General features: G+C 40.0%; 1 protein-coding gene across 1 annotated transcript in view; it reads left to right on the top strand.

Annotated features, from left to right (window-relative positions):
* LOC124262455 overlaps positions 1-18622 on the top strand; it is a 54675-nt gene extending 36053 nt beyond the window's left edge. Inside the window, exons 3-5 of the mRNA XM_046696961.1 lie at positions 11549-11640; positions 13202-13251; positions 17157-18622. Of these exons, the coding sequence (XP_046552917.1) occupies positions 11549-11640; positions 13202-13251; positions 17157-17420 (406 nt within the window). The 3' untranslated portion in view covers positions 17421-18622. The remainder of the gene's footprint in view (positions 1-11548; positions 11641-13201; positions 13252-17156) is intronic.
* Positions 18623-19233: the final 611 nt, after the last annotated feature.

The raw sequence follows: 19233 nt of genomic DNA, 5'->3' as shown, positions 1-19233 counted from the left end.
TGATATAGAGTCGGAGTGTTTTCGATATCTTAGTGTATGGGCAGGTTTTGTCGCGTTTATTTCAAATGATCTGAAACACGTTTCACAAATCGATCTCCGCAGTAAAAACATGTAAAAATATAATGGCAGTTTCGATCCCGCTAGCTCCAAGATCGCTGTATAGAACAGGCCACTTGCATGTGTATCCTTTCAGGAGCATCCGTTTTCTCATTTACAACATTGATCGCTCCTTTATATGTAGTTCACCTTCTGTCCATACAGACAACGAACGTCAAACAGAAGACGTTGTCCGCACCATGTATTTTCCGAGGTAGCGTTTCGTCTACAAAGTATAACCGCAAGGCACAGTCACGAGGGCTTATTTTTCCGATCTCTGTAAACAAATTTACAAGATCTCAATTAATGCGCTTATAGGATCTTTGAAACATCTAGCATGGCAACATCAAACATTAATAATTCATCTACAAACAAATAAACCTACTCTGCATATCCATTGTCGTGAGCATATCCAGGGGTTTCCATGGTAACCTTGGTAATAAATGAAATAGGTAAAAACAACAGCTGTACATTAACTGGTTATTATGTTGAAAGGGTCTAATGTTTACGTATATACAATCACCCAGTTGATGGATATAGGCCACGACGTGTCTGTGTTCCCTGTGTTGATACGCCAATCAATATATGGTGGCAACAATTCAGAATGTGTGTCGTATCCAAGTAAGAAGACAATTACATGCTTTATGATAAAGCGCTGCGAGTTATTGAGACAAAGCAGCGGGATCAGGTCGACGTGGCTGGTGTCACGGTGTCGAATAACTGTGGCTTCACTACCTGGTTGTGGCAATATGTCGTATACCTGTGACACCACTTGCGTGTTGGGGCAATATGTCATATATCTGTGACACCGCTAGCTTGTTGGGCCGATATGTCGTATACCTGTGACACCAGTACCTTGTTGGGGCGATATGTCGTATATCTGAGGCATAACTACTTTTTTGGGACAATGTGTCGTATAGCTGTGACACCAGTATCTTGTTGAGGCGATATGTCGTACATCTGAGGCATAAACTACCATTTTGGGCCAATGTGTCGTATATTTGTGACACCAGTACCTTGCTGAGGCGAAATGTCGTATATCTGAGGCATAACTACTTTTTTAGGACAATGTGTCGTATAGCTGTGACACCAGTATCTTGCTGAGGCGATATGTCGTATATCTGAGGCATAACTACTTTTTTGGGACAATGTGTCGTATACCTGTGACACCAGTACCTTGTTGGGCCATTATGTCGTATATCTGAGGCATAACTACCTATTTTGGGCCAATGTGTCGTATACCTGTGACACCAGTACCTTGTTGAGGCGATATGTCGTATATCTGAGGCATAACTACTTTTTTGGGACAATGTGTCGTATAGCTGTGAGACCAGTATCTTGTTGAGGCGATATGTCGTATATCTGAGGCATAAACTACAATTTTGGGCCAATGTGTCGTATACCTGTGACACCAGTACCTTGTTGAGGCGATATGTCGTATATCTGAGGCATAACTACTTTTTTAGGACAATGTGTCGTATAGCTGTGACACCAGTATCTTGCTGAGGCGATATGTCGTATATCTGAGGCATAACTACCATTTTGGGACAATGTGTCGTATACCTGTGACACCAGTACCTTGTTGGGCCATTATGTCGTATATCTGAGGCATAACTACCTATTTTGGGACAATGTGTCGTATAGCTGTGACACCGCTACCTTGTTGGGCCATTATGTCGTATAACTGTGACACCACTCGCTTGCTGGGGCAATATGTCGTATACCTGGGACACAACTAGCATGTTGGGGCAATATGTCGTATACCTGGGACACAACTAGCGTGTTGGGGCAATATGTCGTATACCTCGGACACAACTAGCGTGTTTGGGGCAATATGTCGTATACCTGGGACACAACTAGCGTGTTGGGGCAATATGTCGCATACCTGGGACACCACTAGCTTGTTGGGGCAATATGTCGTATACCTGGGACACAACTAGCGTGTTGGGGCAATATGTCGTATACCTGGGACACCACTAGCTTGTTGGGGCAATATGTCGTATATCTGTGACACCACTAGCGTGTTGGGGCAATATGTCGTATACCTGGGACACACCTAGCGTGTTGGGGCAATATGTCGTATACCTGGGACACAACTAGCGTGTTGGGGCAATATGTCGTATACCTGGGACACAACTAGCGTGTTAGGGCGCTATGTCGTATACCTGGGACACAACTAGCGTGTTGGGGCAATATGTCGTATACCTGGGACACGACTAGCTTGTTGGGGCAATATGTCGTATACCTGGGACACAACTAGCGTGTTGGGGCGCTATGTCGTATACCTGGGACACAACTAGCGTGTTGGGACGATATGTCGTATACCTGGGACACAACTAGCGTGTTGGGGCAATATGTCGTATACCTGGGACACAACTAGCGTGTTAGCAATATGTCGTATACCTGGCACACAACTAGCTTGTTTGGGCAATATGTCGTATACCTGGCACACAATTAGCGTGTTGGGGCAAAATGTCAACTGTGACACCACTACCTTATTTAGTATTGCAGTCATGTCACCTACAGTATGTAGTATTGCAGTTATGTCACCTATGTGATGTGACACTATGTAGAATTGCAGTTAGGTCACCTATGTGATGTGACACTATGTAGAATTGCAGTTAGGTCACCTATGTGATGTGACACTATGTCGTATACCTGGGACACACCTAGCGTGTTGGGGCAATATGTCGTATACCTGGGACACAACTAGCGTTTTGGGGCAATATGTCGTATACCTGGGACACACCTAGCGTGTTGGGGCAATATGTCGTATACCTGGGACACAACTAGCGTGTTGGGGCAATATGTCGTATACCTGGGACACAACTAGCGTGTTAGGGCGCTATGTCGTATACCTGGGACACAACTAGCGTGTTGGGGCAATATGTCGTATACCTGGGACACAACTAGCTTGTTGGGGCAATATGTCGTATACCTGGGACACAACTAGCGTGTTGGGGCGCTATGTCGTATACCTGGGACACAACTAGCGTGTTGGGACGATATGTCGTATACCTGGGACACAACTAGCGTTGTTGGGGCAATATGTCGTATACCTGGGACACAACTAGCGTGTTGGGGCAATATGTCGTATACCTGGCACACAACTAGCTTGTTTGGGCAATATGTCGTATACCTGGCACACAATTAGCGTGTTGGGGCAAAATGTCAACTGTGACACCACTACCTTATTTAGTATTGCAGTCATGTCACCTACAGTATGTAGTATTGCAGTTATGTCACCTATGTGATGTGACACTATGTAGAATTGCAGTTAGGTCACCTATGTGATGTGACACTATGTAGAATTGCAGTTAGGTCACCTATGTGATGTGACACTATGTAGTATTGCAGTCATGTCACCTACACTATGTAGTATTGAAGTCATGTCACCTATGTGATGTGACACCATGTAGTATTGCAGTTATTCTACCTATGTGATGTGACACTATGTAGTATTGCAGTTATTCCACCTATGTGATGTGACACTATGTAGTATTGCAGTTATTCCACCTATGTGATGTGACACTATGTAGTATTGCAGTTATTCCACCTATGTGATGTGACACTATGTAGTATTGCAGATATACCACCTATGTGATGTCACATCATGTAGTATTGCAGATATTCCACCTATGTGATGTGACACTATGTAGTATTGCAGTTATTCCACCTATGTGATGTGACACTATGTAGTATTGCAGTTATTCCACCTATGTGATGTGACACTATGTAGTATTGCAGATATACCACCTATGTGATGTGACACTATGTAGTATTGCAGTTATTCCACCTATGTGATGTGACACTTTGTAGTATTGCAGTTATTCCACCTATGTGATGTGACACTATGTAGTATTGCAGATATACCACCTATGTGATGTCACATCATGTAGTATTGCAGATATTCCACCTATGTGAAGTCACACTATGTAGTATTGCAGTTATACCACCTTTGTGATGATACACTATGTAGTATTGCAGATATTCCACCCATGTGATGTGACACTATGTAGTATTACAGTTATTCCAACTATGTGATGTGACACTATGTAGTATTGCAGATATACCACGTATGTGATGTGACACTGTGTAATACTACAGTTATTCCTTCCATGTGATGTGACACAAAGTAGTATTGCAGTCATGTCACCTACACTATGTAGTATTGCAGTCATGTCACCTATGTGATGTGACACTATGTAGTATTGCAGTTACTCCACCTATGTGATGTGACACTATGTAGTATTGCAGTTATTCCAACTATGTGATGTGACACTATGTAGTATTGCAGATATACCACCTATGTGATGTGACACTATGTAGTATTGCAGATATACTACCTATGTGATGTGACACTATGTAGTATTGCAGTTATTCCAACTATGTGATGTGACACTATGTAGTATTGCAGATATACCACCTATGTGATGTGACACTGTGTAATATTACAGTTATTCCTTCCCTATGATGTGACATTATGTCATACTACAGTTATTCCACCAATGTGATGTTACGCCATGCAATACTGCATTAGTCCATCTATTTGATGTCACACTATATAATACTACAGTTATTCCACCGATGTGATGTGACCATATGTAGTATTGTATTTTTTCCACCTATGTGATGTCACACTATGGGATACTACAGCTATTACACCTACGTGATGTGACACTATGTAATATTGCAGTTATTCCAACTATGTGATGAGACATTATGTCATACTACAGTTATTCAGCCAATGTGATGTTACGCCATGCAATACTGCATTAGTCCACCTATGTGATGTGACACTATGTAATACTACAGTTATTCCACCGATGTGATGTGACACTATGTAATACTACAGTTATTCCACCCATGTGATGCGACACTGTGTAATACTACAGTTATTCCACCTATGTGATGCGACATTATTACCCACGTGGTCAACGTATGGGTAGTTGCATACTAATCTCGTACGTCACACGAGTGTCGTTTCGCGTTGACCTGTGTCGTAACGACTTGACCTGAGATTCTAACGATTTGATTGGATAACCGATGACCTCTCAATTAGGTCACATTCTGACGTAACTATTTTTTCATTCATAACAAACACGTGAATCCATTCATTCTAAAACTTAAATGCATTGTGGGAATGTAAACATCGCGAACGTCGCCGTGTCGCTGTTTAATTGTGAGCCGAACTGAGACATTATACCCGTCGAAAAACGTAAACGCAATGTTTCCACCAGTGATGTTAGCCGAATGAAGCAACTGCAAACCAAGAAACGAGGTGCTACGGAGTAGTTTACTGTAGGAGGCTGTACGAGGCGATGACAACTGACATGCATCGTGACGTCGGTTACCAAGGCAGTGACGTCATTACAGTGACGTCATGCAAATATTGTACTACAGTGCAAAACTCTTCCGCAACCTCTTTATGAAACCGGTTTCGGTTTGAAACCACAATATTAACAAAAATACGCTATTTTGTCAATTTAATGCATGTAAGACGTGGGTAATAAATAAAATACCGCACTCGGTCTCATTACATACGAATTATACGAAACTCGTGACCTTCCTATGTTATCTGAGCTCGCTTTCGTTCGGTCAGATACCATAGGAAGGACACTCGTTTCGTATAATTCGTATGTAATGAGACCTCGTGTAGTATTCTCTATATATGTAATACTACAGTTATTCCACCTATGTGATGCAACACTATGTAATACTACAGTTATTCCACCCATGTGATGTGACACTATGTAATACTACAGTTATTCCACCTATGTGATGCGACAATATGTAATACTACAGTTATTCCACCCATCTGATGTGACACTATGTAATACTACAGTTATGCCACCTATGTGATGTGACACTATGTAATACTACAGTTATTCCACCCATCTGATGTGACACTATGTAATACTACAGTTATTCCACCTATATGATGCGACACTATGTAAATCTACAGTTATTCCACCCATTTGATGCGACACTATGTAATACTACAGTTATTCCACCTATGTGATGCGACAATATGTAATACTACAGTTATTCCACCTATGTGATGCAACACTATGTAATACTACAGTTATTCCACCCATCTGATGTGACACTATGTAATACTACAGTTATTCCACCTATGTGATGCGACACTATGTAATACTACAGTTATTCCACCCATGTGATGCGACACTATGTAATACTACAGTTATTCCACCTATGTGATGCGACACTATGTAATACTACAGTTATTCCACCTATATGATGCGACACTATGTAATACTACAGTTATTCCACCCATGTGATGAGACACTGTGTAACACTACAGTTATTCCACCTATGTGATGCGACTCTATGTAATACTACAGTTATATCACCTATGTGATGTGACACTATGTAATACTACAGTTATTCCACCTATATGATGCGACACTATGTAAATCTACAGTTATTCCACCCATGTGATGCGACACTATGTAATACTACAGTTATTCCACCCATGTGATGTGACACTATGTAATCCTACAGTTATTCCACCCTTGTGATGTGACACTATGTAATACTACAGTTATTCCACCCATGTGATGCGACACTATGTAATAGTATAGTTATTCCACATATGTGATGCGACACTATGTAATACTACAGTTATTCCACCCATGTGATGCGACACTATGTAATACTGCAGTTATTCCACCCATGTGATGTGACACTATGTAAAACTACAGTTATTCCACCCTTGTGATGCGACACTATGTAATAGTATAGTTATTCCACATATGTGATGTGACACTATGTAATACTACAGTTATTCCACCCATGTGATGCGACACTATGTAATAGTATAGTTATTCCACATATGTGATGCAACACTATGTAATACTACAGTTATTCCACCCATGTGATGCAACACTATGTAATACTACAGTTATTCCACATATGTGATGCAACACTATGTAATACTACAGTTATTCCACCCATGTGATGTGACACTATGTAATACTACAGTTATTCCACCCATGTGATGCGACACTATGTAATACTACAGTTATTCCACATATGTGATGCTACACTATGTAATACTACAGTTATTCCACCTATGTGATGCGACACTATGTAATACTACAGTTATTCCACCTATGTGATGCGACACTATGTAATACTACAGTTATTCCACCCATGTGATGCGACACTATGTAATACTACAGTTATTCCACCCATGTGATGCGACACTATGTAATACTACAGTTATTCCACCTATGTGATGCGACACTATGTAATACTACAGTTATTCCACATATGTGATGCAACACTATGTAATACTACAGTTATTCCACATATGTGATGCAACACTATGTAATACTACAGTTATTCCACCCATGTGATGCGACACTATGTAATACTACAGTTATTCCACCCATGTGATGCGACACTATGTAATACTACAGTTATTCCACATATGTGATGCAACACTATGTAATACTACAGTTATTCCACCCATGTGATGCAACACTATGTAATACTACAGTTATTCCACCCATGTGATGCAACACTATGTAATACTACAGTTATTCCACCCATGTGATGCAACACTATGTAATACTACAGTTATTCCACCCTTGTGATGTGACACTATGTAATACTACAGTTATTCCACCCATGTGATGTGACACTATGTAATACTACAGTTATTCCACCCATGTGATGCAACACTATGTAATACTACAGTTATTCCACCCATGTGATGCAACACTATGTAATACTACAGTTATTCCACCCTTGTGATGTGACACTATGTAATACTACAGTTATTCCACCCATGTGATGCAACACTATGTAATACTACAGTTAATCCACCCATGTGATGCGACACTATGTAATACTACAGTTATTCCACCCTTGTGATGTGACACTATGTAATACTACAGTTATTCCACCCATGTGATGCGACACTATGTAATACTACAGTTATTCCACCTATGTGATGCGACACTATGTAATACTACAGTTATTCCACCCATGTGATGCAACACTATGTAATACTACAGTTATTCCACCCATGTGATGCGACACTATGTAATACTACAGTTATTCCACCCATGTGATGCGACACTATGTAATACTACAGTTATTCCACCCATGTGATGCGACACTATGTAATAGTATAGTTATTCCACATATGTGATGCGACACTATGTAATACTACAGTTATTCCACCCATGTGATGCAACACCATGTAATACTACAGTTATTCCACCCATGTGATGCAACACCATGTAATACTACAGTTATTCCACCCATGTGATGCAACACTATGTAATACTGCAGTGAACACACTAACACAATCTCTGAGACATACTCACGCACACGTTCATCCTCAGTGATTTGAATGTATATCCCGTCATATGTAAGAAGTTACTATTATCATAGTATATTTATATAGCGCACATATCCGCGCAACTGGTGCATGCTCAAGGCGCTGGTATTTTTTCGATCATTGGATGTCAATCTCAACGGCACATCGTATTATCAATCTCAACTCTCTGGGGAGTATACAAATCTTGCTGCCACTAGGCGCACTGTTTCACGTACTCCTCACCCTTACGAGGTACCCATTCATAGCTGGGTGGACTGGGACAGATAGTCAGAGTACTTTGTCCAAGTTCACTGCACGTTGCACCCGTGAAAGCCTTGGTTAGAATGAACCTTCAGTAACCCATGCTTGTCGTAAGAGGCGATTAATGGAATCGGATGGCCAGGCCCGCTGGCTTGGTTGACACATGTCATCGGTAAGCGATAAACAGTGGACAAAGGGATGCCTGTTCTACTTGAAATCACTTTAGCTGATCTGATGTCCTTGTTATAATACTCTAAAAACAACTTCCTCTTTTCTAAATCATCCATACTGGGGATCAGTGAAAATGTCGTCTGCTAGCAAGTAAACAAAGGGGGATAACTCTTCACAAACTAATGACAAAGGATTAACGGAGTTGTCTCTCTTGAATGAAACAAAGCACTTGATAGCTGGTCAAGGTTGTTTATACCAGAAATCCAATTAAGCATATTCCTAAAATTCTCAATAATTTCTGGTCATACTATAAGTGCACAGGGTTGTGTACTGTACTGTACACTAGGGGTTGTGAGTAAGTAAGACTCTTACATATTCTTTCTTAACTTGACAAGACATGTGCTGTTTGATGTGGTATCTTCATATGGTTGCATTATGTATGAAGTCTTCTCTTACACCACATATGCTCGCGTCAGTGGAAGTAGGTACACATACTCCCATGATAATGATAATAGTTACACATGAGGAGGAACGCGTTATTTACTTGAATTATTTATGAAATGTACAAGATCCGTATATCATCAACATTATAGTAGATTGATGGCATTTACTTATGTCATGAGTGTCATTTATGGTCCTTTTCGTTCAAATGTTTGTTTCTGATTTCAGAATAATGTTCATATGCAATGAAAAATGAAATTCTTTTTTAACGCAATGTTTGTCAACGAAATATGCAAATTAGTTCTGTTGGGTTGCAATAACGCCCATCTCACATCTAAAGTGACGGAAACGTGTTGGTCACTCACTCACTCACTCACAGATTAATCAGCTCTCAGGAATATTTACTACAGTTCCTATTGGAATGGTCATTTTATCTCTCAAAATGTCACAACTCAATCCTAGCTTGTATACTAACTTTTCTTTCGCGGATCCTTACACAGTTAGTGGGGGCAACATCTGCTTCGTGAATTCCGGTGACTTTTATGGCGAAGTTACATATACAGCATGACTGATTTTTATGAAATGACGATAGTTCATATTTTAAGTAAACGTTTGGTGCTGTTTGGTGTTTAAACAATTACATTCTGGTAGACGATTGATTTACAACATTACTTTGTCACATTGATATGCTTCTTTGATAATAAAAACATATGTACAACAAAAAAAATTGCTGCTGACTAAATGTCAACAATATTACAAATATAATTAAAGAAAAAAACAAGAAACAAAACAGAAACACGTCAAGTGTTCTCGTAATTACATCTAAATGTTATGCTATTTGCTTCAAGATAGAAAACAAGGATTACCTACTTTTGGCGGAGCGTCTAATCGATGCACCTGAAATAGGTGTTTGTGAGATTACATTCTGGGAGCCCCACAAGCAATATTGCTGGCAAGTAGACCGGATTTATGCCGTCCATTACACCGTTTCCCACTCACATTTAGGGCAGATTGCTCACCAATCATCTCCGGGTATTGGTATTTGATTTATTGGCATCTTCATTAGGTATTAGTTATAGTTAATTCATTACATTTTACCTGTCCTTATCAGTGCCACGCACGGCGTGTCCTGATCTGTCATTTAGCATGCAGTCTGTCCGACGCTGTCCAACACTCGGAGCTGCCCTATTGTCCGCGTTTAATAGCGATGGCTATAATGGAGCTGCGCCAATCAGCTAAATAACTTGTCTATAACTATGTTCAGTCTACACTGAATGTGTATCGATTATCATTCAATCACGGTACACAGTATAGTGTAGAAATAAACTCGGCGATTATTAGGATTATCAGATTCCACCTCGACCAGAAGGACATTACGGCTATTGATGAGGGTCGTCATCGTTGCTGTACACACTGACGTTGCCAATAACGACGAGGATGCTTTGAGGCCGTGATGGTGAAGTGAGCACGGCGCACACAGTGAATATTTCAAGCTCTGTATGGAATCCACCATGGGAATTGGATCACATGCTTGCAATGTAGTCTCATGAATTGTGTTGCCAAGGATTATTTCCTGCGATCGATCTTAGTATTGGTCACAGCGTACTCAGTGAGTGAGTGAGTGAGTATGGTTTTACGCCGCTTTTAGCAATATTGCAGCAATATTACGGCGGGGGATACCAGAAATAGGCTTTACACATAGTACACGTGTGGGGAATTGAACCCGGGTCTTCGGCGTGACCAGCGAACGCTTTAACTACTGGGCTACCCCACCGCCCCCACGACGTACTGGCGGTGGATAGGGACTATGTATCACGTGTTCTGGTGGGGGATGGGGGATGGGGGAGTGACGTGAGTAACATTAGTGACATGGGTAACATGAGTGAAGTGAGGAACACGAGTGACGTGAGGAACATGAGTGACGTGAGGAACATGAGTGACGTGAGGAACATGAGTGACGTGAGGAACACGAGTAACACGAGTAACGTGAGTGACGCGAATAACGTAAGTAACATAAGTGACGGGAGGAACATGAGTAACATGAGTAACGTGAGTGACGCGAATAACGTAAGTAACATAAGTGACGGGAGGAACATGAGTAACATTAGTAACGTGAGTGACGCGAATAACATAAGTAACATGAGCAACACGCTTGTTAAAGTGAGTGACGTGAGTGGCGCGAGCTACACGCGTGACGTGAGTGACATCAATATTGTTTTGTTTCAGGCCAGTGGGAGTGCGGGACAAGTCAGGACAAGCCTATATCACGTGCACCTGGGAGGTGGAATTTGGCCCACAAAAAGTGGTCATAGAATTCTGTAAGTATCAGCATTTTGTGTAAGTTGTCAAATATCGTTGTGTCGAACTAGGATAATTATGGCAAACAGAATGTTGGTGGACTGTTTCTTAAAAGGTTTCTTTGGTTGTGAATGAAGTTTACAAGTTTCAAAACTATTTTCGACGCATCCATGAAGTCAGTCTCCTTATTTACTCGCCAGGGTCTTCGTGTTTGAACCTGTGAAGAATTGTTCTTCAACAGCCCATGCTTGAGGGGGCGGCGAACGGCATCGGGTGGTTAGGCTCGCTGACTTGGCTTACACGTCATCGTATCCCAACTGCATAGATCAATGTTCATGCTGTTGATCACTCGATTGTCTGGTCCAGACTCGGTTATCTACAGACTGCCGCTATATAGCTGGAATATTGCTGTTAGCGGCGGAAAACTAAAACTAAACTTCGTGACGTGTCCAATCCAACGTTATCCCACACCAGGGGCGGTGGGGTAGTCTTGTGGTTAAAGCGTTGACATGCCACGCTAAACAACATGGGTACAATATGTGGACCCCATTTCTGAGTCCCCCTACGAGATGTTGCTTATCACATTCACAAACGGAATCCCAGCTTCTACAGTCCGTTTGGCTCAAAAGCGGACGGATGAATTTCAATCTAACTCGAAAACTAATAAACATAACATACTCAATGAAACGCTGATCATAATCAAAACATCATACCCACTCTGTGAGGTTGTTGCAGAATTTTTGTCCTAAAAATAAAAAAGTTGTTTAACAAACTATCATTAAAATATTGACACAGTTCACTGTTTGTTACGAGGGAGGAGTGCAGAGAAAGGGACAGCCAGGTGTTCGTGAAGCACGTTCACAGACAAAGTTATTTATTTATTAACCTGTGCTGTGCCGTCTCAATCCGTTCTCGAACACCTGGCCGTCCCTTTCTCTGCACTCCTCCCTCGTAACAAATAGTGAACTGTGTCAATATTTTAATGATAGATTGTAAAAACAACTTTTTTATTTTCGTCTAATTTCAAAACCACAGATTTTATAATATAATGCATATAGATATAACTTAAATATTCCTGCAACTAGATGTGTAAATCTGTATGTTTCTGGTCTGATGGTTTAGCCTTCCATGACACCACTTCTTCTTTTCCTTCTATTCATTCTTTCTTTCTTTCTTTGTTAGTTTTTCTTTGAGACACAATCTCTTCTGCATGAACAACCTTCGTCTTCGGGAGTAAAGCGGATTCGTTTCTTGTATTGGAAAAACAAAACTTTTACAGGAATCCCTACAGTTTATAGCAGAGTAACGTGATGTCTAAACTTCTCTACCGGTGAAGATCCGGGTTAGAATTGGTCTACAGCAACCCATGATTGTCGAAAGAGGCGACTAAGGGGATCGGGTGGTCAGACTCGCTGATGTGGGACACACATGCCTTGATGCTTATGATGTCCATCACTGGTATCCAGACACCATTATTTACAGACCGCCGCCACAGAGCTGGAATATTGCTGAGTGCGGCGTTAAACAACAAACAAGTAATGTAACAGACTCTAACTAAAGCTGTGTATCGTTGTTTTCCAGCTCGAGACAGTATGTGTGTGTACATTGACAAAGTACCCGTCCAGACAGAAGTAAGTAACCTCAGTCATGGTTTAGCTTGCGTAAGGCGTGTTGGAGATAAATAGAGATTATTACACGAGTAAGTGAAGTTTTGTATGCATAATTTTGCACGAGTTTCCTAAATTCGTATGACACACTTTGCTCAAGTGTAATAATTTCTTTATTATCTATTTTATTCATTTTATGTATTTTTATGTACATTTGTGCAGTAAAATACGGCAACACGTGTGACGGTTTAATGACGTAACAGACAACGAAATACAGAAACAATGATTGCTAGGCAAAAGCGATATGTGCAGATTCACATATGATATATGTGACACTGGTTATGTTTCACCATATGGATAGTAAGTTGTTTTACTGAGCCGGGTGGCTGATCCGTCGGCTTCCACATACACTGAGACTGAATTTCACCAACACGAAATATGTGAACATAGTACATGTTCCGTCTAGTGTGTCACTTTATTCATTTTATAGTGATGATAGTGCATCCATTCTCTGTCAACTGGAGTTATTTCCAGGGTGTCGGTAAGATGACATTGATTGCTGTAACTAATAGCGAGTTGGTGCATTCCTCAATAACAGTTTTGCTGAATTTTTCTGAATTCCTTGATTAGATTTCGTATTCAGTTTGGGATTTGTTGACATGGTATTTCATTTTACTGGCTCATGGTGTGAAGTGCACTGAGGATAAAAAAACCCCGTTATGGTGTGGATAATGAGCCAAATTATTTTATTATATATGAAGACTTCTATATAAAACACCCAATTGCGTCAGTTTAAATGAAATTAGCTCAAAGAATGTCAAAGTATTCATATGTGCATGTCAACACGGTTTGGGGACAGAATTTATAATATATTCACACAGCAAGCACAGTGGTTGTCGGACGAAAATGTTCAAGTTTTAGACTGGCCCTGTTACAGCCCAGATCTTAACACTATTGAGAATGTTTGGGGACCAATGAAGGACAGAATAAACCAAAAAGGTCTTAGAAATATTGGGATATGAAGAAAGAAGTGGTCAAATATTGGGATACGCTGTCACGCGATTTCCTACAAACTTTGATCGGTAGTGAACCTAGGCGCATCCATTCGTGCATTGCAGGGTAAGGAGGTCCCACAAAGTACTGAAAATACACCTAGACTGTGTTCAAGAAACACTCATTATATCTTGTGGCCAGTTTGTGAGTTCTATGCATGTACCAAATAATCCAGTGATGTCTGTAGATGACACAAGATATTAAATGAAAACCTCCCACCAACATCCAACAGTCAAAAACATCACATTGAACGAGTAAACTACCAAGTCCATGTTTGGAAACAGTCACTGCAACCAATCATGGACATTCCTTCACCAGTTGACCATGGTTGGAGCATTTGTGATGGTCAGCGTATCCTATTCTGATGTCGAGAGATCCTGCTCCCCGTGGATTGGTTGAACTGACATCGTGTAAATGCAAAAAGTCAGCATGCCAGCAGAAAGAATGATAAAGTGTGCACATAGGCATGTCTTTTTGTATGGCAGATGATTGTTGCCCGAACACATTTGACTTGTTGCCAGTAGATGACTCCGATTCTGACATGAGTGAGTGAGTGAGTTTAGTTTTACACTGCATTCAGCAATATTCCAGCTATATGGCGGCAGTCTGTAAATAATCGTGTCTGGACCAGACAACCCAGGGATCAACAGCATGAACATCAATCTGTGCAATTGAGATACGATGACATGTGTCAACCCAGTCAGCGAGCCTGACAACGTTACCAGATCCCGTTAGTTGCCTCTTACGACAAGCATGGGTTATTGAAGATCAATTCTAACCCGGATCTCTACAGGTCCGATCGTGACATGATGTAACATATGAAATGAAAGAAAGTGAAAAGGAGGGTTAATTTGCAAGCTTATGGATGTATCAAAAGTGATTAAGAGTTATCTGATAGAACAATTTGAATGCCTACAACCAAAGGTTATACGTAGTTATCGGCCATGAAGCATAGTTTTCAAACACTTTTGGATAATGTTATTTCATCAAATATTTTAGGAGTGTGAAGCTTTGATTGACCCTATCATTGAAATTTAGCTGTATTCCTATACTGTATTTAACATTAGACACCAAATGATTTGTTTGGATTTCATATCAGCACAAATTTAGTCCTCCGCTAAGTATATGTAGTAAAAACTACAATGGCGGCCATTTTGGCGGCCATTTTGAATTCTGGGTAATATATAAAAATCCCCAATAATATGCCGTCACTCTAGAAGTAAAGAGAAAACAAAAACATCTTGTTTTAGTAACAAAAATAATGTTATCTGCCATGAAAGAAATCACCCTCACTCATTTCCATGAAAAGTCGGAGAATTGCTAAAATACCCCTGTCTCAAAGAATAAGCTGTAAAACATTAAATTACCACGATATGACCAACCAAATGACTTGTTTTGTGCCCAAGCCATCACTCTAGGAGAAACAAGTGTCAAAACACATCAAAAGTATCAACTTTGGATGTAAATGGAAACATTCGGTGTACATTTTTATGTAGATTTAAGTGCTGAGAAGGCAAAACACGACAAAACAAAATGGCGGCCATTTCGATTTTGTTTACAAAACAAAATTATGTCAAATAATTTCTACATCCTTTAGCAGTACACAGAAGTCAAAATGAAAGTGATCAGATTGATAGTAGTAAAACTATTAATGATTAACTTTGAGGTGTTGTCGGGCAGCAAACCAAATGTGACGAAAATGCCCCCAGACCACAACCACATATAATGGCCTGTAAAAAACAACTGATACCACAATCTGAGAGTATTACAGGCCTTTTCATGAGCCCAAGACATCATACTAACTGAAAATAGTATCACACAAAATCAGTACTGGGGAGGCTACGAAATCCTATTTCTAGGCTCCTTTTGAGATTCTCCTCCTGGACTAGTACAACAGTCATCTCTCAACATATTCATAAAGTAAAACTTCAATAGTTTATATACATGTATTAGATATTTGCCGAAACAACTTTCTCAATTCTTTCTGGGAATACTATATACGAGTTATTTGTGTATGTTTGTTGTATGTGGTGTATAGTGTATATGCTGTGCATATGCTAGATGTATTGAATATACAGCTTATGCTGTCATGGAAAAGCAAGTTCTATGGATGGTCAGCTTCTGCAATGAGTATGACGTTTCAGTGTAGGTACTAACACCGTTATCAAGCAAGTGATACAAAGAGTTAAAACAAGGAGAATATATACATAGCTGCATAGTGAGTATATACAATTGACAAGGTTGATGTACGTAGGATATCTAATTAGTGATTTGAGAAGGGTAGGTACAGAGTGATTGGCTCTGATTAGAGGTTGAGTTTATACAACCGAGACGTCGCACTCATTACAATAAAGAAGTTGACTATCCATAGAACTTGTTTTTCCTTTATTTTTACAACTTCTAAAATGCCTCTCAAAAAAGCTTATGTTGTGTATCTGATATATATTAATGAATATCCAGTATATGTTTGTTTATATGATATATAAATGAATACCCAGTATATGTTGTGTATATAATATCTATTAATGAATTTCCAGTATATATTGTGTATATTATTTATATTAATAAGTATCCAGTATGTGTTGTGTATATGATATATTAATGAAAATACATTATATATTGTGGATATAATATATATTAATGAATACACACTGTCAGTATATGTTGTGGATATAATATATATCAATGAATACACACTGTCAGTATATGTTGTGGATATAATATATATTAATGAATACACACCGTCAGTATACGTTGTGGATATAATATATATTAATGAATACACACTGTCAGTATATGTTGTGGATATCACTATATGATATATATTAATGGATGTACATTATATGTTGTGAATATGGTGTATCACTTTGTTACAGATGTTGATTAAGGACTGTGGGTACGACGTACACATCTGGTGGGAGAACTGTCTGGGTAGTTTCTATATCTTCAGTGATGTTGACGTGGATAAGTGTGGCAAGCCAATGGTCAATTACCTATACATCAACGACAAGCTGGTCTCCAAGAAGAACTACAAGGAACACAAGAAGAGGCAACTTGTGCCGGAGGTTCCCAGAAAACCCATTGATATATACATGTCTGAGTGCGAGATGGAGCAACAACAGCAGCAGGTTAACCACTAAGTGACCGGAAGTAGCCACGAAGTGACCGGAAGCAGGGAGGATGTGTTTACACATCAGCCATCTTGAAGGAGGACAATGTACAAGCTGAAGTGTGTCCTCCTGGAACTTAGGTTATAATCAGTGGTCCCAAGGATGTCATCCATTTGTAATAATTTTGTGCATACTAGAGGTGAACATGTTTTCCGCAAGTTTTTCCAGAAAAATGCGTCACGAAATCTTAGGCAGTTTACAAACTGTAGATGAACATGATCTTCTTAAACAAACCTGTTATACATTTGGCGACAAGAAGTCACGTGATCAGATGTCGTGTTCAGAACATAAAGGCCAGACGGTTAAATGTTATACCTAACTCACGTAGTCAACCACCTGTGTTATATACTTCATTTGTATAACCTTCACCTTGTGTTTCTACATTTATACCTGCACGAGATAAGCAAGGATATAAGTAACACGTGCGGAAGTACCCATGCTTGGATCTTGAGCACAAGTTTGGCTAGCAGATCCATTGCAGGGTACGTTTACATGATCAACCCGAACTTGCATTAACAAAGTGCGTTATAAACATTTTCGTATGGTATCCTAATGTGATATGGCACACATCCCTGGTAGGTGGGAGTTTAGACCGATTTGGTATCCTTTTCGCACGATTCTTTAAGTAAACATTATATTTAACGCTCTCGAGATTTACAAAAAGCACTACTTCACTGAATTATTGGATTGTGTTTTTCATTTGAAATGAAATTTCAAGACTAGAAGAGCCACTGAAACAACTGTTTAATCGGGAATAAATACACAAGAAATTAAACCTGTTTAACTCGAACATCTTAAACTCGATTACTACAGCATGACCGATATACCAATATCCCTGAGTGGCGTTGAAGCTGCTGTCGACACATCGATTGTCTTGATTTACGGAGAACCCGATTTGTTCCCTTGGACTTCGAGTTAAGGAGGCTTGATTTTAGTCTATGGTGCAGAGTCTATGCACTGTACACGGTAGAATTAACTGTGACGTCACACCCTACAATGACTGGCGACAACGTCACATGTTCCGCCAACGTAAGGTTCTACCCCAATATGACGTATCTCCAAATAGCAGCAGGTTACGCTGTTTGGGTATGCGAGGGCAACATCCAGTTATAATGTCTTAGTTTGTATCAATGTATACAATGAATAAACGATCGATTGAACGTTGGCTCTTATATTCAAAGCAATTGTTCTTCATTTAAAGCCTGACATAATGTTGCAGAACGAATATACTACTTTACTTATTACCAGCAGAATTTCTGCACTTGTACACAGCTGACGTAAATAATGACTTACATATCGTTTTTAGTTTGGGCAAAACCAGCAGCTGCGTCACAGTGCCATTCGATGTTCTGGTTTGTTTACAAGCCATCTTCTCTTAGGCGTCAGACTCTGCGTCTAGGACCAAACTTTTACATTTTCATGCAAATTATGTGAGAGACTGGTTCTACAAGAAAGGACATGCTGACCCCTTTGGGGGACACCCGGTGACAGGGGCGGTGGGGTAGTCAAGTGATTAAAGCGTTCGCTCGTCACGCTGAAAAGCTGGGTTCGATTCCACACATGGGTACAATGTGTGAAGCCCATTTCTGGTGGCCCCCGCCGTGATATTGCTGGAATATTGCTTGAAGCGGCGTAAAATTAAACTCACTCACTCACACCCGGTGCCATCACTGTTTATCAGTCATTCGTTCATATCATTTTCACTGCGATATTGTGATGTTAAAATGTGTACATGGAAACCTGCTTTTGAGTTTAAGTGGATATGTGTGTCTGTGAATATGGT

The sequence above is a fragment of the Haliotis rubra genome, unplaced genomic scaffold, assembly GCF_003918875.1.
Source record: "Haliotis rubra isolate DU_JTF1 unplaced genomic scaffold, ASM391887v1 Scf84, whole genome shotgun sequence".
Taxonomy (NCBI): domain Eukaryota; kingdom Metazoa; phylum Mollusca; class Gastropoda; order Lepetellida; family Haliotidae; genus Haliotis; species Haliotis rubra.
This window is presented reverse-complemented; position numbering and strand designations above follow the sequence as displayed.